This window comes from Corvus kubaryi, unplaced genomic scaffold, assembly GCF_017639235.1.
Source record: "Corvus kubaryi isolate FWS band 111438036 unplaced genomic scaffold, C.kubaryi_AGA036_p1.0 split2-37374, whole genome shotgun sequence".
NCBI classification, from domain to species: Eukaryota; Metazoa; Chordata; class Aves; order Passeriformes; family Corvidae; genus Corvus; species Corvus kubaryi.
This window is the reverse complement of record NW_024582082.1, coordinates 2,532,773-2,550,377: the sequence shown is the minus strand read 5'-3', so window position 1 is coordinate 2,550,377 and position 17,605 is coordinate 2,532,773. Positions and strand designations below refer to the sequence as shown.

At 58.6% G+C, this 17,605-nt stretch overlaps 2 protein-coding genes across 6 annotated transcripts; one reads left to right on the top strand and one right to left on the bottom strand.

The window, feature by feature from the left end:
• Nucleotides 1–1,011: 1,011 nt before the first annotated feature.
• LOC121658127 (cationic amino acid transporter 2-like) lies at nucleotides 1,012–7,873 on the top strand. Of its 3 annotated transcripts, XR_006013844.1 has the most exons (10): nucleotides 1,012–1,513; nucleotides 2,645–3,017; nucleotides 3,122–3,277; nucleotides 3,534–3,702; nucleotides 3,959–4,095; nucleotides 4,463–4,685; nucleotides 5,149–5,285; nucleotides 5,641–5,743; nucleotides 5,875–6,543; nucleotides 7,107–7,873. XR_006013844.1 is itself a non-coding variant. In XM_042014634.1 (9 exons), the coding sequence occupies exons 1-9, from the start codon at nucleotides 1,505–1,507 to the stop codon at nucleotides 6,395–6,397; spliced, it is 1,830 nt and encodes a 609-aa protein (XP_041870568.1). In that variant the 5' UTR covers nucleotides 1,012–1,504; the 3' UTR covers nucleotides 6,398–6,859. The 3 variants fall into 3 exon arrangements, 2 of the variants coding, with proteins under 2 accessions (XP_041870568.1, XP_041870570.1); XM_042014634.1 differs by lacking the exon at nucleotides 7,107–7,873 and having other exon boundaries at nucleotides 5,875–6,859; XM_042014636.1 differs by lacking the exon at nucleotides 7,107–7,873 and having other exon boundaries at nucleotides 5,641–5,963.
• A 908-nt stretch (nucleotides 7,874–8,781) lies between these two features.
• LOC121658128 (coiled-coil domain-containing protein 69-like) lies at nucleotides 8,782–17,571 on the bottom strand. Of its 3 annotated transcripts, none has more exons than XR_006013845.1 (9): nucleotides 17,308–17,571; nucleotides 12,168–12,237; nucleotides 11,569–11,720; nucleotides 11,286–11,361; nucleotides 11,026–11,099; nucleotides 10,690–10,791; nucleotides 10,384–10,607; nucleotides 10,051–10,148; nucleotides 8,782–9,875 (listed from the first exon to the last, which is right to left on the bottom strand). XR_006013845.1 is itself a non-coding variant. In XM_042014637.1 (9 exons), exons 1-9 carry the CDS (start codon nucleotides 17,353–17,355, stop codon nucleotides 9,652–9,654), a joined length of 960 nt encoding a protein of 319 aa, XP_041870571.1. In that variant the 5' UTR covers nucleotides 17,356–17,570; the 3' UTR covers nucleotides 8,782–9,651. The 3 variants fall into 3 exon arrangements, 2 of the variants coding, with proteins under 2 accessions (XP_041870571.1, XP_041870572.1); XM_042014637.1 differs by having other exon boundaries at nucleotides 8,782–9,871; nucleotides 10,384–10,503; nucleotides 17,308–17,570; XM_042014638.1 differs by having other exon boundaries at nucleotides 10,384–10,503; nucleotides 17,308–17,565.
• Nucleotides 17,572–17,605: the final 34 nt, after the last annotated feature.

Genomic DNA, 17,605 nt, shown 5'->3' with positions numbered 1-17,605 from the left:
TGAGCATCTCTCTGGGGCTGCAAGGCAGCTGAGCTGCTCAGCCCTGCCCGTCCCGGGCAGCACGGACCCCAGGCTGGGTGTGACATACCCGATGGCTGGCATGCAGCCATAGGGCTGTGCTCCCCTGGAGGCAGCCTGGGAGGGTGAGACCTTCACGGCCAGCTAGCACTGGCTGCTCCTTCCTGCCCTGTTTTTCCCTCAGGGCAATGTTCCCTTGGGCTGGCATTGGTATCTGGAGACCTCGCTCATGTGAGATGGCGTGGGTGACAAGCAGGGCTTTGTTCACCCTGTGCTGCAGTGTGGGACAACAGCCCTGCTCTCCTCGTGGTGCCCCTGGCTGTGCCATGGTGTGCTGAGCCCCCCTGCCCCAGAGGTGCTCACAGTGCCCAGCAGCTCACAGGGTGCTCTAGATATGGGGCTGCCCCATAGAGCCAGGACAAGGCAGCCTTGTGGTTAGAGTGTACATCTATGCTTTAGATGCTCTGGATCCTTCCTTGCTTTGCTCCTGCATGGCTCCTGCTCCCTTCCTCTGTTCCTTGCAAGCTGAAAGCCAGAGGATGGGCTGAGCCCCAGCCTGAGAGGTTTTTGTTACCAAGTACTGTAAGCAGACTCAGACTGAGCGCTATCTACAATAAAACCAAAATTAGGTCTTCACCCCAAAACACCATCTTCCAGCCTCTCCTCAGAGCCCAGACTTGGTCCTCTTCTCCCAGCATGCTGGTGACCAACCAGGTCACCCCATCATGGCCTCTCCTTGCCAGGAGCAGCCCTGCAGAACAGCCATGCTGGTGTCCAAGGACACTCATGTGCCTTAGTGGCCCCAAGCAGCCTACCTGGGACCCCCACCCACACAGCCCTGTGCCCTGGACTAAGCCCAGCCCCTGCTTGCACTCTGCTGCTCAGCCCTGTGTGCTGCAGCCCAAGAATGCCCAAATACCAGGAAAGTGCAAGCAGCCTCAGGACTTTGCTTCAGGGAGTTACAGCTGAATATGCTGCTGCAAACGTCCTGTGGAGCTGGGTCTGTGCTCCTCTGCCTTGCTGCTGCAGTCCCTTTTGGGACCTGTTCACCTCCTGCCGTGTTCCCCAGGGGCAGCTGGGGTCAGTCATAGCTGTAGGTGCACACGCCCCTAAACACTGCTCCTCTCTGCTTGCATTTCCTCCAAAACCAGCTCCACCGAGGTGGAGATGTGGGTCCTGGTGCGAGGGAGCAGGGACAGAGGGAGGGGGTTCTCCCTCCCACCTGCCCAGGCAGCTTGGAAAAGTGAATTAAACTCCCTCAATAATGCCTCTGAGCCTATTAGCATTGCAGGCTGTGTGTATGATTTGGAAGGCGTTGTGGGAAAAATATTTCCGCATAGATTTCCCATTGCGCAGCCTGGAGCGGTGGTCAGCGGGGGGGAGGGCCAGGGCACTCCCAAAAGGGATTTAAGGGCAGAGTGTAAGGGGGGCTTGCCTGGGGCTCGTCGTCCCCACCAGCTCGCCGCTGGAGCAGTTTGCCCCAAGGATGGCCGGGGTGAGTAAAATCACCGGGGCGAGGTGCCCTGGGCGGGGCTGGGGTTGCGCAGAGGGTGGGTGCTGCTGGGGGGGCGGGAGGGTGGCGGCTTCTCACTCCCAGGGGACAGCATTTGTCCTGGAGATCAGAGCTCCCCGTGCCACAAGGAGCACCTCATCCTGCGGGTCTGGGTGCCGGGCAGGGTTGTCCCTTTGTCCCCCAGTTCCACGCCACAGCGGGGATCCCATGTCCCCTGTGCCACGGGGCTGTGCCACTGGACAGGGTTTCCACCCAGCTCCCGGCCGTGTAAGTATCAGGTTATGGACTTTGGAGCGTTGGCACGGATTTTGCTTTGCTGTGGGGTAACCTGGAGGTCCTGGCAGCACCGCGGGATGTGAAGGCAGGTTCTCCAATCCTGGAGCTCCTGCGAAAGGGTGTGCAGGATGGGGGAAGGCACACAAATCCCGGGTATGCCATGCCAAGCACCCCCTTCCCCCCAAGCACAGATGTCACACAATTTGGGGTTTCTGCCTGCCTGACATCCCCACTGGTGCCCCCAGCAAGCCACAGCATCGCTGCACGGGCTGATGGCCCAGGGGATCCAGACCTGAGCTGTGCCATTGACCCACAGTTACAGGTGCTGTGGGAGCATCTCCAGCTGAGCGAGTGGGTCCTTCCTGGTGCACTTCAAGGCAACTTCCAGGAGCAGAGCATCTCCCATCCCTCCTTCTCTGGCATGGTTTCTGCATTTCAAATAGTTTCAGTGTCAAAGCTGGGATAATCCTGGCTGTGTATTCCTGCTGGGGAGGCTTCTGGGGCAACAGGACTTTCTGAGCTGGCAGGGGGACAAGCAGGTGTCCTTGTCCCCTCTCACAAGTTGGACAGAGCCAAACAAACCCCAGTCATGCATTGCTCTACTTGTCACTGGGGATGAGAGAGCAGCACAGCTGCTTTAGCCCCATCTTGCTCCAAAATGGGCTGTTTTTTCTGGCAGAGATAGACAACAGGCAGCACCCAGTGAGTGCAGAAGCACTGTGTGAATGGTGGGAGCTGCTAGCAAATCACTGAGGCTGGGTTTTTGTCACATCCCCAGGGTGGTCAGTGCCCGTGGGGCAGCAGTGTCCTCATGCCTGCTGCTTTCCTCTCCCACAGATGCCGAGCTGTGGCCACCTACACTCTGTGCCGAAGCTGCTTTCCCGCAGAAAACGAGTCCCAGCCAGCTCAGAGGGCTCCAGCCTCCGCCGCTGCCTCTCCACCGTGGATCTGGTTGCCTTGGGAGTGGGCAGCACGCTGGGGGCTGGTGTCTATGTCCTGGCAGGGGAGGTGGCCAAGACCAGCTCTGGCCCGAGCATCGTCCTTTCTTTCCTGATTGCAGCTGTGGTGTCTGCCCTGGCAGGGCTGTGCTATGCCGAGTTTGGGGCCCGTGTGCCCCTGGTTGGCTCTGCCTATCTCTACAGCTACGTGACAGTGGGCGAGCTCTGGGCCTTCCTCACTGGGTGGAACCTGCTGCTGTCCTACGTCATCGGTATAAGGCCCTCTCGATCCCTCTCACCACTGTGTTGGTGGCTTTGCTGGGTGTCCTTTGAGACCTCCCAGAACCACCAGAACACAGCCATCACCTCTCCCCAGGTACTGCCAGCGTTGCCCGGGCCTGGAGTGCTACCTTTGACCAGCTCCTCGGCAAGAAGATGGGGAGATTTTTGGGTGCTCACGCAGCCATGAGCTCTGTGGGGCTGGCAGAGCACCCAGATGCCTTTGCTGCTGGCCTGGTGGTCCTGCTGGCAGGTAGGTGCCTCCTTCTGTTCCACCTTCCATGAGGTACGATGAGCTCCTCACCCCACTGTGGGCTCTTTAGGATGGTGCTGACCCCATCTGAGACTTTACCATTTCCCTGAGCAAAGAACGGGGAATAGAAAGGGAATCTGGGGAAATCTGCAAGTTGTCCTGAATTTACCACTGCCCCCCTTTTCCACCCTCCCCAGTAATGTCTACCCTGGCATCATCCAGGGAGCTCATCCAGTTTTGATGTTTTATTCTCCAGGTCTTCTTTCCTTTGGAGTGAAGGAGTCCACCATGGTCAACAGAGCCTTCACAGCTCTCAACGTGCTTGTCCTGCTCTTTGTCACAGTGAGCGGCTTCATCAAAGGTGACACAAGCAACTGGAAGCTCAGGGAGGATGACCTATCACGGGCAGCTGCCCACAAGGCTGGGTATGAGAGGCTTCACTCTCCCTGTGCTGCTTTCAGAGTGGGATGGGAAATCAACCCCCAGTGCTTTATCCCAGGAAATCTCACTTTCTCTGTTTGTCCCTCTTGGCAATGTGTCAAAGAGCCAAAGTCCTAAGCCCTGCTGGGTTGATGCTGAGGGTTGAGCAGGTTGCATGGACTGTTCATCCTGGATGACCCCAGCCTGGGATCCCATTGCACTGACCCCCCTGCGCTGCCTGACTCTTCCTCCTCCTCCCAGGAACCAGTCCATGGCCGACAACATGACCAGTGCCTTTGGGGTGGGAGGCTTCATGCCCTATGGTTTCACTGGGACCTTGGCTGGAGCCTCTACCTGTTTCTATGCCTTTGTTGGATTTGACTGCATCACTACCACAGGTAAGTGAGGTGGGGGTGCTGCTGGTGAGACCCCCCTGCAGGCTGGGAGGCTGTGGCTGTGACTGTCCCCACAGCCCTGGGAACTGGTGTAAGGCTGGGAAATGGGCACATTCCCAGCTCTGTGCTGCAGCCACCCTCTCCTGCCCGTCCTAAGAGTCCATGTGAAATGTCTAGGCTAATCCTGAAGGAGAGATGTTCTCTATCCCAGTATCCCTGGGGCTCAGGAGGTCCAGTGGTCCTTGCTAGAAGGTCTCTGTGTCCTTTCTTGCGGGGATATAGGATCTGCTCTCCAGCCTGAGCTGGGCTCTTAGCATGCCATGCACATTAAATGAGCATCTGTTCCTACAGCTGAGCTTGTCCTCCCCAGGGGAAGAAGTGAGGGACCCGCAGAGATCCATCCCCATGGGCATCATCCTCTCCCTCCTCATCTGCTTCCTGGCATACTCTGAGGTGTCTGCTGCCCTCACCCTGATGATGCCCTACTACCTCCTAGACACCATGAGCCCACTCCCAGTGGCTTTTGAGTACATTGGCTGGAGCAGTGCAAAGTACGCTGTGGCTGCGGGGTCACTGTGTGCCCTGACCACCAGGTGAGGGGCATCCTCTGATGGCGGTTCTATGGTTCAGAGCAAGGGACTGGATCTGTAACACATCCAGGAGATGTCCCCAACCCCTTCCTCCTGAATTCCTCCTTGCCTTTCCTGCTTGGCCAAAATCCCTTCCACATAAATCCTGTTGTTCCCAGCCTCGCCCTTCCTGATAAGGGAGAGCAGCCAAACCCCTTGGTGTGACACTGGAGGAGGTGGTCAGGTGACACTGTGTCCACAAGAGTGGGCTGGGGTGTTCTGGCATGCACAGGGCTCCTGGTGACTGCAGACATCTCTTCCCTGATAATGTCCCTCATTTGATGATGAGGAAGGTGATGACCTTGTCAGAATGGTCTTGAGAAGGTCATGGAACATACAGGTGAATGGGAGTTCCCTTGGGAGCAAAAGACAGGATGGCACCTCCTGGATTCCTCCCCTTTTCTCCCCCATCTCCTCTCTCATGCAGCCTCCTGGGCTCCATGTTCCCCATGCCACGGATCCTGTATGCAATGGCTCGAGACAGGCTCCTCTTCAAACCTCTGGCCAAAGTTAGTCGCCGTCAGTGCCCGGTGGTGGCAACTCTGGTGTCTGGGGGAGTGGCAGGTGAGTGAGTGCTTGGCTTACCCTTAACTGTGAGCAGGGCTTGGTGGGTGTCCTTTCTCCCTCTCACTTGCCTGTAGCTGTTTGAGCACTGTCTCTCTGCCCAGAGACAGACCTCCTCATGGTGGGCCAGGACCATGGCCTCGATGGTGTTCCAGACACTGGTTCAGCCTCTCTGCACTGCCAGGCAGGAGGTGACAGGATGCTTCGTACTCGTGCACAAAGCATCACCAGTTCATCGAGGTTCTGTTGCAGTGGGTCTCAGGGGGACATGGGGAGGTCAGGACAGTATGACTGAGGTGAGCAAAGCAGCACTGCCAGCTCTGCTGGGAGGCTGAAAGGGCTTTTCTCCCCGCAGCTCTCCTGGCCCTTCTCTTTGACCTGAAAGCCCTGGTTGACACCATATCCATTGGCACACTGCTGGCCTACTCGATGGTGGCTGGCTGTGTGCTGCTGCTCAGGTGAGACTGCTGGGGACAGGGGACAGGGCTCACCCAGCTTCTGATGTGGGCCATGCCTGGGGCAAGGCTCTGGCCTGGGTGCACTGCAGGTGCAGGTTTATGTGCATTGATATCCAATGTCTGCTCCTCAGGTATCAGCCTGAACCCAGCACCTGGGACACTCCTGTGGGGAAGGTCCCAGCTGTGCAGCTCTGGTGGGACCACTTGGTTCGGCCGCCCCCCCATCCCACCCCTCGCTCCTCTGCTGTGGTGGTCTGGGCTCTGACAGCTGTAGGTGTGTCTGGGAATGATGGATGGGCTCCATGGGGAGCTGGTGTGGGGGGACCCATGGGGGGCATCCCTACTGTAGCAAGGGCTGGCAGGTTCCTGCCCAGTGGAAACCCCCCAGCAGCAGATGCAGGGGCTGCCTGGCTCCTTCCTGCCCTCACCCCACTGCCACGCAGCTGGCTGCCCCAAGAGGACCTCAGGAAACCTCCCACTCCCTCTGCTTCCCAGACAGGAGAGAAAAGCGAAACCCACCATGAGAAGCCACCCAGCTGTGTCCCCTGGTTGTTCTTTGTCCCACCATGGCAGCCTGGGAGAGGGATGGGCCCAGCCCAGGGAAGCTGCCCTGACACTGTGGTCCCTCTGCAGCCGCCCTGGCCTGTGCCCTGAGCTGGGTGAGCGCTGCTGGGCTGCCCTGCCTGCGGGCTGCAGGTGCCTGGTGCATCACAGCTCTGGCCCTGCTTCTCCTGGGGATCCTGATGGCAGCTCTTCTCATCTGGAGGCAGCCTCAGAACCAGGACAAAGCATCCTTCATGGTGAGCACCCAGCCCAGCCTGTGGGACATGCCCAGGGAGAAGGTCCTGGGGCACTGAGTGCAGGCAAGTTCTGCAGCCCTGTGGGGAAAGGGTGGCACTGGGGGATGTTCCCTCAGCGTTAGGTCAGGCAGATCTTTGCTGCATCCACATTAATAAGGTACTGCTGGAGGCAGCATGTAGCTCACAGGGTTCTCCATAGGGACCGTAAGGGTTCTTCTCCCCCATGGCCTGAGAGCTGAAGGGGCATCTCCCAGCTGAGCCCAGTGCCTGCTGGGGAATCAGAGCTGTTCTCCAGTAAAAAGATACCCGGCCTTAACACCCTGGCTTAGTTTTGTGAGTGCTTTGCTGCCTCCCACCTCAAATCCTGCTGTACCTCCTGCCCCAGTGCAGGACCTGTCAACCAAAACACCCTCCACAAGCATCCCTCTCCAGCACAGGCTGCAGTCCCAGCTTGGATCTCAGAGCCTCACAGCCAGGCTGGGCTTCCCCTTGCCTGTGGGCAACTAGTCAAAGCAGCAAAGAGCTGAATTTAGCTGTGGAATTTACCCTTGTGCTCCCTGCAGGTTCCCTGCCTGCCCTTCCTGCCTGTCCTCAGCATCTCCATCAACACTGTGCTGATGGCCCGGCTCAGCGCGGCCGCCTGGCTGCGCTACCTGCTCTGGATGGCTCTGGATAAGCATGGCCACTCACGGGGTTCCAGAGCTGGCACCAGCCCCTCTGGGTGGAACTCTGGTGGTTTGAGAGCCCGTGGCACTAATACTGCTCTGAACAGTGGTGGGGAGGGAGGAGATGCTGACCTTTGATGTCCAGAGGTGGTGGGAACACCCTGCCCTCTGATATGTGGCCCAAAGGAAGGGCCGAGCACTTGGTGATTGGGGGGGGAAGGAAGAGAAACACTCCATACACACCCTATTCTGCCCTTTCCCAGGTTTCCTCATTTACTTTGGCTATGGGATCTGGCACAGCACTGAGAGCCACTGGCCCGAAAGGACAGGACCCCGGGAGCTGCCGGGAATCAGAGCCAGAGAAGTGGCCCTGGAGCCCTGCAGGACTGCCCTGTGCCCATCTGCTCCGGGGCAGTAAAAGGAGATGGCTCGTCCCTGAGTGCCTGGCTCTCTCCATCCTGTGCCCAGGGGGCAAGGAATCCCCTTGGGCTGTGGGTCCCATCCCACAGAGGGGGCCAGCCCTGTCAGAGCTGCAGGAGCTGCTTCCCCGAGTCGGGTGAACCTCCCTGAGCAGCCTCACAGCGAGCCCCTGCAGAAGCAGTTCTGTTTGGAGAGGATAAAGCACACGAGTGTTTTTGCTGCTGTTACTGGGCTGGGGTTTTGGTTTTTTCCTTTGAAACCTTTCCTTGCACCCCCCACAGCCCCCTTTGCTCTCGCCCACCCTGGTCCCTCAGCTGCTCACTGTGGAGTGGGGGCTTCTCGTGCTGCCCTGACCCTCCATTTTGCCTGGGCACCCAGCCTGAGCTGACCTATCATTCCCCCCATGACTGCCAAGGTACTGCCTGCTCCAGGCTTTTCCCTCCTTACCATGGGCAAGTCCTTTTCTGCACTCATTTATTCCTCCTCCTCAGTTCCCAGAGTCCCCTTTCCCAGAGCCAGGCACATTCCTCCAAGTCCCATCCAGGATCTGCCTGTGGGGCAGTGGGACATGATACCAGATGTCCGGAGCAGGATGCCAGACCCCACCAGCCTCATATCCCTTTGTCCAGAAATCCTGATCCCTGGTGGGATTTGCTGGGGCATCCCCTGCTTTGTTGCTACAGTACCTGGGGGATGCAGGGATGATGTGTGGAGCAGAGGGTGCCCTGGGGGGACATGTTTCTGACACAACAGGCATCCCCATTTCCCCCTCTGGCCACCCCATGGAGGTGTGTGGGTAAGAGCTGGACCCCACATCCACGCTGCCTTCCTGGCTGCCCGTTCAGCTGCTCTGTTCCTGATAAGGGTCAGCACAAAGGACGGAAGTGGCTGTTGCAGTGGCCCTGATGCCTTGGCAAGGCTGGGAGGGTCTGGGTCTGCCCTGTGCTGGGAGCCCATTGAAATGAATGAAAAGAGGGAAGGAAAATGGGGATCGGCCTTAAGGGCCTCCTCTGGAGCTTCCTTGTCGAGTCTTTGTGGCACCTGCTCCCACCCTTCCCCTTCTTCCCACTGTGAGGGGTGTGGAGCACACAGCCCCACTCTGGGATGCTCTTGCACCATTCCCCCCAAACCACTGACATGGGATTCCTGAGGCTGTTGCTTCTTACAGATTTGTAATTGTTACAGCCAGCAGCACCTTGGCTGGTGCACACACACACACACACGTACAGCCCTGGCTAAACAGCCCTGGGGAGGGAACAGGCCTGTGACAGCTCTGGAGCAGTGACTCCCACCACACCCAGGGGAAAGTGCTTCTGTGCATCCAGCCCTGACCCACAGCCATGCTGGCAGCATATTCCCCGATGGGGATGCACTGGCTCGAGCAGAGCCTGATACCCCCTGGGAGGATGCTTGCTCCCTGAACTTGCAGCTCCAGCCTCTGTCCAGCTTTTGGGGGAGAAGATGGGACTGGTGGTGCTGCTGATGGACAGTGGGAACAAGGAAGGCTTGGGGTCTTCGTGGCAGTGAGCTGGGACATGCCTGGGCTGCAGGAGCAGTACCTGGGAGACATTTGCTGAAGGAGGAGGAGGTGACTGGAACAGGAGGGCGTGGGTGTGAGCTCGGCCTAGTGAGGTTAACACCCTGTCCCCAGTGCCCTCCTCATCCCCCCGGTGCTTGTATTGTCCCCATCCTGTCCTAGTGGCCTCCTCGTCGTCCTCATGCCCTGGGCAGCACTGGTGTTGTTTATACTCAGAGCCAAGCACTGGGTCAGATCCAGCCCAATGCAAGTCTTTGTGTCCTGGCTGATCCCTTTCACCCCCAGACAGCCCCTCACCAGGGGAAGGGGTGCAGGGAGTGCACGGTGGGTGGCCAGGGTCCCGCTGCAGCCCCACACGGGCTGGGGAAATGCAGGCGTAAGCGTCCCGTGAAATGCTCCATCACTCCGGTCCATGAGGCGCCCCGAGGGCTCGGCCAGCCCGGAGCCCTGCCCCGACTGGGGGCACTTGTGAGGGCAGCCCTGGGCTCACAGGGCCGGAGGGGAGCCCCGGCAGTCCCCCGGCAGCGCGGTGCCGTCGGTGCTACGTGGCGATGAGGGGCACCTCGCCGGCAGCCATGGGGAAGGGGCCGCCGTCCCCCGCGTTGAGCACACGGTACAGCAGCTCCTCCTTCTCCCGGCGAGCCTGATCCCGCAGCTGTGCCTCCTTCTCCAGCGCCCCACGGGCGGCCTGGAGCTCCTCGGACAGCTGCCTGCGGGCAGAGGGCGCAGGCTGCCGGAGCCGCCGGGCAAAGCGCCCGCCAGCCCCTCTGCTCCTCGCAGAAAGCACCCGGTGGCACCGCAGGCTGCGATGTGCTCCCGCACTGCCACCTGTCCCCCCCATCGGAGGTGCCACCTGTGCACCGGGTGGGTGGGACCAGCATTTACCTCGCCATGAGCAAGTGGTTCTGGGTGCGAACTTGCAGGTCCTCGTTCTCCTGCTGGAGGGTTTTCACCTTCTCCTCCAGCAGAAGGTTCCTCTCCTCCTGGAAGGGAAGCATGAGGGTGAGGAGGGAGCTGGGAAGCACCTCTGAACCCCCTGCCACCCCATTTTGGGTGAAATGCTGGCCTGGTGGCATTGTGCCTGCATCCCCTCCCCATGCCAAGAGAGGAAACGGGCTCCATCCACCTTTGCTCCAGCTGCAGTTTCTGGGCAGGATTAAGGTGGGTAGAAGAGCTGAAAAGAGGAAAGCCCACCTGTGACCCCCCCTTTCAACCCACCACGGTCTCCAGGTGCAGCAGCTTCTTGTCCAGCCCGTGGATGTGCTCATTCTTCATCTCAATGACGAAGTGCAGACTCTCCAGCTCCTGCTCCCAGAAGGGGCTGGGGCTCCCGTGCTCCTGCAGGGCCACCACTTGTGTTCAAAGGGCCTCAATGCCTCCCTGGGACAGGCTTTGCTCTCCCCTTCAGCTGTCCTGTGCTCCCCTCTGGTTCCAGCCCCACCCTGCCAGGATCCATCAGAGAAGCCCCTTGGCTTTGGGTCAGCACCCCGTAGCAGGTCCCCTCCCTGACACCCCTCCCTGCACCTGGATGTGCTTCTTGTAGTCTGTTCTCAAGAGTGACTCCTCCACCCGCTTCATCCTGTCCTGGAAGGATTTCAGCTGGGAATTCAGTGCCTGAATCATCTCCTAGGAGAGCCAGGGAAAAAGCAGAGTAAGAGGTATCTGGGATTTCTTTCTGAGCGTGGGGACTGCTGGGCTGTGGTATGCAAATAACCCCAGAGCTGGAGGAACTGATGTGGTCCCTGAGCACACCAGGAACTGAGGTGGCCACTGAGGAATGTGGGACACCTTGGCAGAACCAGCAGATGGTCCTCAAGCCCTTCACAGGCCCCCCGTCCCCAGGGATTTCTCTGCAGGTACCTGTAAGGCTGCTTCAGACCTGTGGTGGGACTCTGCCAGCAGCAGCTTCTCCTGCTCGTGTGCTCTCTGGAGCTCTGTGGGGGAATGTGAGCTGAGTGCCACCAGTGTGGGGACACTGGGGCAGCAGGCCCCACCTGAGCCCCACAGTGCTGGAGAATAGGGGACAGCATCACCGTGGCCCTACAGGCAGCCAAAGGGGCACTGGCAGTACCGAGGAGAGGGGAGGGGGCTGCAGGGAGCCCTGCTGCCCCGGCACGCACCTTGCAGGGTTTCCGTGTGCTCTCTCCTCAGGGCATCAAACTGTTCCTTCAGCTCCAGCTCTTTTCTCTTTTCCACCTGGGAAGCAGTCATATGAGAAATCCCAGTGGAAGGGATGCAGAGCTTCACTGCTTTGGGCTTCCTCACCCTTTCCTAGACCTGTCCTCCTCCCAAAAATGGAGCCCAGCATGTGCCAGGTCCATGATCACTGCCTGGGAAGTCCTGGCTGGTGACACGCTCCGTGCCCAGCTGCTGCCTCCAGCAGCACCAACCTTTCCAACTGACCTGGATCTCAATGTCCTGGGAGATGCTCTCACTGCCTGCCTGGCCAGCATCCCGCAGCTGCTCCTCCTCCTGGCCTTGGAGGAATCTCGCACTGTCCGTCCACTCTGGCACTGCTGCCTTCTCCCCATCCTCAGAAAGTAGGGAGGCATTGGCTGCAAGACAAACACAGCTGAAACAGCACTGGCTGCTTCCCTCTGTCTGGGCTGCCTGGACATCCTGGGCAGCTGAACCTGCCAATGTGATGGGCCAGGTTCAGCCCTGCCCTCTTCCCACTGGAGAAATACCTCCCTCCATCTCACTGGTCCAAATTAGCACTAGTTGGGATGGTGCTGGCAGGCTCAGAGAGGGCACAGAGCTTGCCAGGTCTCCTGTTCTGGGGATGACCTGTCTGACTGAGATGATGGGATGCCATTGGCTCTAGGATGCCATTGATCCATCATCTCTGGGATGCCATTGTCTCTGGAATGCTGTTTGCCCTCCTGCACCAGCATGAACCTACATCATCCCCATCCTCCCTGGTGCCATGCTGGGGTCTGTCCACTGCTTCCTTAATATCATTCTGAGACAGCACATCGAGGGAAAATCCATTTTTTTCTCACCATTCTCTGTCTTCAAGGCCGAGAGCTCCTGGGAAGCCGGACCCCTCTGCTGCTGGGCTTTTAGCTGTCTCTGGCAGAGAGAGAGGGGGCTGGAGCAAGGGGGAACAGAGAGGGGCAGGTGGCTGCAGGCAGAGAACACCCTGCACTGAGCCTGCATCAGCTCTGCTAGAACACAGCCCCTCGGGCAGCAGTGGTCCCTCCCCAGCCCCCTGCCCTCTTCCAGCCCTGAGCACCCATGGGTGTGCATGTGCTGCCCATCAGGTGGCCTCAAGCTCACACACTTCCCTGCGTCCCAGACATTTCACCATGTAGCACTCAGCTGGAAAACCCGGGGGATGCTCACAACATCCCCCTGACAGGGTGCTGGTGCAAAATAGGCTCCAGCAGCAAAACATCTGGGGGGGAGAGCAGGCAGCACTTGGCAGGGCTCCAGCTTTGGCACTCCCTTGCCACCCTCCTCCTGTCCTGGGATGCTCTGGTCAGTCTGGTCCCTGGCACCTTGCAGCCCCCAAACACAAGCCTCTGCCAGGGCCTTACACAGATGAGCTTTGACACAGCTGGAGCGGCAGTGAGAAATGAAAAATAACCATAAATCAGAGGCGATACAGCCCCTGTGCAGGGCTGGCAGCAGGCAAGAGCTGGCGGCGGCCAAGCAATGACCTCAGGAGCGCAGGAATGTGCTGCACAGCCCCGCACTCCCGCACGCTCCCACTGCTGCCACGGGGCTGAGATAACCCAGAGCCGGGAGCTGCCTCCAGCAGCACAGCTCCATGGGATGCCTTCCAGCCCTGCATGGGTTTAATTTAGGCACTTGGAGGGGAGAAGAGGGGGGGAAAAAAAAAAGAGTGGATATATTTTTATCAGTTGCTGAAAGATAGAAGCTCGCAGGCTCTCACGGCTCCGCCTCGCTGGCGCAGGGCAGATCTGGTCCCTGATGCCCATCACTGAGTTGTGCTTCTGGGCAGGGCATAGATGCACGAGCGGCGAGAAAATTCACCTGCAGACACGTTGCTGCTCTCCAGCCCCCGGCAGAGCTGCTCCTAAAAATACCGCTCCCTAAGGAAAGCAGCCGAGCTGCCTGCGGGGAGCCGGGAACCCGCTGCGCCGGCTGCTCCCCGGCTCGGCCCCGCGCACAGTGGCGCGGCCAAATACAGCCCGGATTAGGGAACCTGGCTTGGGAAAAAAGCAAGGGAAAGCAAACAGGCGTCCCTGTCTCCGCCTCCACTGCAGCCCCCCTTCTGGAGCTGGAGGGAGGCGCAGTTCCAGAGCGCAGGAGAACTCCAAGCCCCTGGGACGCCTCGGCTTTATCTTCCCTTCTATGGCATGAGCAGCCGCGGCGTTGAACGTGGCCCAGGCGAGGGGGCGAGGAGGCACCCGGCCGTCAAGAGTTCACAGGGCTTGTTTTGCTCGTTTATACAGCTCACCCTGAAAGCGTGGGTGCCCTGGGGTGCCGCTGAACCCTGGCACACCTGACTGCAGAGGGTCCCCAGGGATCCCCACCTGGCCCCTGACACACTTCATGACATTGTACATCTCCCTGGTATTTAATGTACCCATGTCCTGCGATGGGTTTTGAAGTCCAGGGATGGGGGGCAAGGAGAGAGATGAATGAGACAGTGGAGGCTCTGCAATCCTGAGGGCATCACAGGAGTCTCAAAAGGCCTCCTCCCCTCACCCCACACCGCATATTCCCCCCTTTTTTTTCACTGCAACAAAGCAAAGGCTGTGTAGGAGGAGGACCCTCCTGACACAGGGGGGTGACACAGATCTCAAGGGTTTTGGATGATCTCAGCAGATCTGAGAGCAGGATGCTGTTACCACCTCCAGGAGGGACCCCAAACCCCCAACCCAAACCACCTCTGCTGCATGTGACCTGCTCACTGGCAAAGTGATGCCCAAGGACAGAGAGCCTAAGGCTGGTCACTGCCATAGCACAGGCAATGTCCCCAGCACAGACCCAGGGAATCCTCACCTCTCCCCCACACCCCAAATCCAGCGTGATGGGGCCTGAGAGCTCCTCAGCCTCTAAAGGAAGATGATTTGAGACACCTGCACTGAACTCAGAAATAGCTGAAGCGAGCAACAGGTTCACCAGAATCAACAGACAAATCTAAATACTTGCCCTGAGGCTATGAGTGAGGCACCTTCCTACCTCTAGGAGCAATTAAAAGTGTCTAGAGCTAATTTTAGTCATAAGCACTCAATTGTCCTTTGGGTTAAAAGCTCCACCTCTGGGGTGAAAAGCAAAATTTGGCTGAGAGCTCTGAAATATGGAGGGACTTTCCATTGCCACTTCCAGAGCAGCTTTCTGGCACCCCGTGCCTCTGGTATTGCCTGGCGCATTTTAGAGAGCTGGAAAATCATCCTGGAATCTACTCTGTGTGTGTGGAAGGAGCAGGTTGGGAATTGCTCCAGCTGGAACAGTTTTGGCCAGGGGAAGAAGCAGCCTGATACATCCTGCAGGTGGGGGCCATCCACAGTGTAGCTTATCCTATAAAGTCTTGGAAACCTCTGCCAAAAATACCTTCCAGCTATGAAAAAACCAAAAGTATCTACATTCTTAAAACTAAATATTTCTAATAGCCTGGAGCAGAACTGTTTATAGATGGATTAATAGGGATTTCCAACAGGACCTGAGTCATCTCCAAGGGTGCTGGGGTAGGGAGCACCAGTGCAGAGCAGCCGGCACAGTGCGAGCAGCCAAGGTGGCTGCAGCCTCTGCTTCAGCTCTTAGCGTGAGGTGGGGTTTTGGACCGTATTTTTCTTCCTCTTTTCCTGTTTTACAAGTACATTAAGCAATTCAACCATGCAACCTAGCAGAGGAAATCACAAAGAGGCAGGAAATGAGTATTTAAATCCTGTCTCTGCTCCTGGGGAGGAGGTTTTGCTTTGTGGTTGTGGAGAAGGGGGCCAGGATTTGGTCCATGACTGTAACACCTCCCAGGACCTGCAGCAGATGCTCAGTGCTGCCAGAGCAATGCTGGCACAGGTCTGTGGGACCTGTCTTTAACCTGGCTGCTGTCTTTTCTCCAGTGATGGTGATGGTTGTGTTAGAAGGTGATTATCACCTCCCCTACAGTCAGATCTGTGCCGCAGACCATAGGCAAACACTTCACACTGTTGACAGCCTCGAGTTTTGCATTCTGACCCTTCCCTGACTCCTGGTGCTACGTACAGTTCCTAGCTCTTCAAAATAAATTCACCCGAGCCCTGGAAGGCGGCCAAGCCTCAGCCCTGATCTTTTGGGAAGGCAACTTGGCCTCTCTCATGCCAGGAGCGTGACCAAAGTGCGAGCGGTGACCGTGAGTGGCCAAGCACGGGTGGATGGAGCTGAAGGGGAAGGAAATCCCGGGGACAGCGCCTGCAGCTCAGGGCTGGGTTCTCTCTGTGCCTCCGTTATCACCCCGCTGCCCGCAGACTGGTGCCAGAGAAGAATGAGGCCGCCAAGGCGCCTCCCCCAGGGCACACAGCGGCTCCTGGTATGTCATCCACCCACCAGACCCAACCCAGCACCAGCTCCTCAAGGTCACCTCAAACCCGGCACTGGCCTCAAAAGCCTCTGCAGCCCCCAGCCCTAGTAGAGTCCCCAACCCTGTGACCTGCACATGGCTTCTGGCTGGCCTTGCCCCCAGGGTGTGACGTCTCCCCCAACCCCAAGCAACCCCAAGTCCACCCATCTTGCAACTGTGCAAGTCCACCCATCAGCAGTGGAAGGTGAAGGTCTCCCATCCTGCCTTTTGGTGCTTGGGACATGAGAACGTGGACAGGAGTGGCCCCACGCCTGCCCTTATGCCTTTTAGCCATAACGGGGATTTTAGGTGCTGCTTTCAGAATGACTTTCAGCCACAGCAGCAGGGCTGTTTTATGGGTTACAAGTGTTGGTGGGGAGTGCACAGGGCTGAGCAGAGGAGCTCGAGAGCAGGCAAGTGCAGGAAGGGAAGTGTCTGCAGGCAAATGACAAATTTCCGTGTTTCGGTAAACGTGGGGCTCTCAGCACCTGGGGCCTTGGGGCTGCTGTTTCTCCCTGTCCTATGCCCGTTCTTGAAAGCTCTCAGAGTCACAAAACGGCCCAAAAGTGTCTGATCTTATGACATAGCAGAGTGGGATTTTTTCCATGATGTGGAGAAGTGACCAAGCCTGCAAGTGCTGTAAATAAAGGCACTTGTTGGCTGCAGGGCTGTGCGAGCTCCGTGCCTGCTCCCCCTGCACATCCAGCAGTGGGTTCTGTGGTCCTGGGCAGCCGGGCTCTCACAGCTGGGTCTGCAAAGGGCCACCTGTGCCAGGGGCATGGCAGCACCATGGGGCCTTTCTGCCTTCCCTCCTTCCCCTGCCACCCTCCAGCAATCACAACACCCAACACCAGTAAGCACAGCACATCCGACAGCAAAAACATCTCCCGAGGTTAGGGGTGCGGCACTGGGGCAGCATGAGCACATCAAATAATGAAAATAGTAACAATAATAATGATAATAGCAATCAGCAAATAATTTCAGACCTCATGGAAGAGCTCTTCAGTACAGAGCAACATGCTGAGATCTGAGGGGGACTCAAGAGTGTTCCACTATAGGAGTGTTCCCCTACAGGAGTGATGCCTTCAGCACAAGGGGACACAACCTTTGGGATGAGGGACGATGGTATGGGAGGCTGGCAGAGGTCTAGCTGGGGGTACCCATGCCCGTCTTCTATGGGACCAGCATTCCCAACAGGCATTGTCATCCCAGATGCTGCATCCCCTTAATTATGGAATTCCCGTGACGTGGGGGTGAGCCTGGAGGGGTGCAGGAGGGTGCAGAAGGATGCAGAAGGGCGGGTGGCTGCCAGCTCTCATTGTCCCCGCTGCCACCTCCCCCACCACAATGCCGGTGGGGTCCCACGCAGCCGGGGACAGCCACACCGCCCGGCCCCACCGCTCCCCGGCGCAGGGAGGAACCCACGCCGGGTGCCCCCAACACCCCTCGTCCCCAGCAGTGCAAGCAGGGCTCCCCGCAAACATCAGCCCCACGCGAACCCCAACTCCATCAAACCCCGACAACGCGTACCCTCGGTCCCACGAGAGCCCGACCCCACGGAGCCCCGACCCCGAGCGAAGCCCAGCCCAAGCCCAGCCCAGCCCAGCCCAAAAAGCTTCCGCAGCCGCTACCTCGGCACCGACGGGGCAGCAGCGCAGGGCGCTGCCGGTGCAGCCCATGGAGCCCCGGCGGGACCCGCTCAGCCACGGGGCGCGGGGCGCGGCATCCCCTGGCGAGCGGCACCGGGCGGGACGGGACGGGACGGGATGAGCCGCCCCAGCTGGCAGGCAGAAAAAAATAATTAAAAAAAGAAGTAATAAAAAAGTCCGGCAGCTGCTGACAGGCAGCGCCGGGAGAGGGTGCTCTGCACCCCCGAGCCGCGGGCAGGGCCCCATGCCGCAGCCTGCCCGCCCCCGGGGCTGGCCCTGG

What these genes read in the sequence shown, in the direction of transcription:
- LOC121658127 (XM_042014634.1), top strand. An exon ending in GCTGCTGTCCTACGTCATCG is followed by an intron (nt 3,018 to 3,121) that starts GTATAAGGCCCT and finishes ACCTCTCCCCAG; the next exon opens with GTACTGCCAGCGTTGCCCGG. An exon ending in GGCTGTGTGCTGCTGCTCAG is followed by an intron (nt 5,744 to 5,874) that starts GTGAGACTGCTG and finishes TCTGCTCCTCAG; the next exon opens with GTATCAGCCTGAACCCAGCA.
- LOC121658128 (XM_042014637.1), bottom strand. Translation starts at nt 17,355, where the DNA reads ATGGGCTGCACCGGCAGCGCCCTGCGCTGCTGCCCCGTCGGTGCCGAG. An exon ending in TGCTGCACCTGGAGACCGTG is followed by an intron (nt 10,149 to 10,383) that starts GTGGGTTGAAAG and finishes CTTCCCTTCCAG; the next exon opens with GAGGAGAGGAACCTTCTGCT. An exon ending in AACCACTTGCTCATGGCGAG is followed by an intron (nt 9,872 to 10,050) that starts GTAAATGCTGGT and finishes GCCCGCAGGCAG; the next exon opens with CTGTCCGAGGAGCTCCAGGC.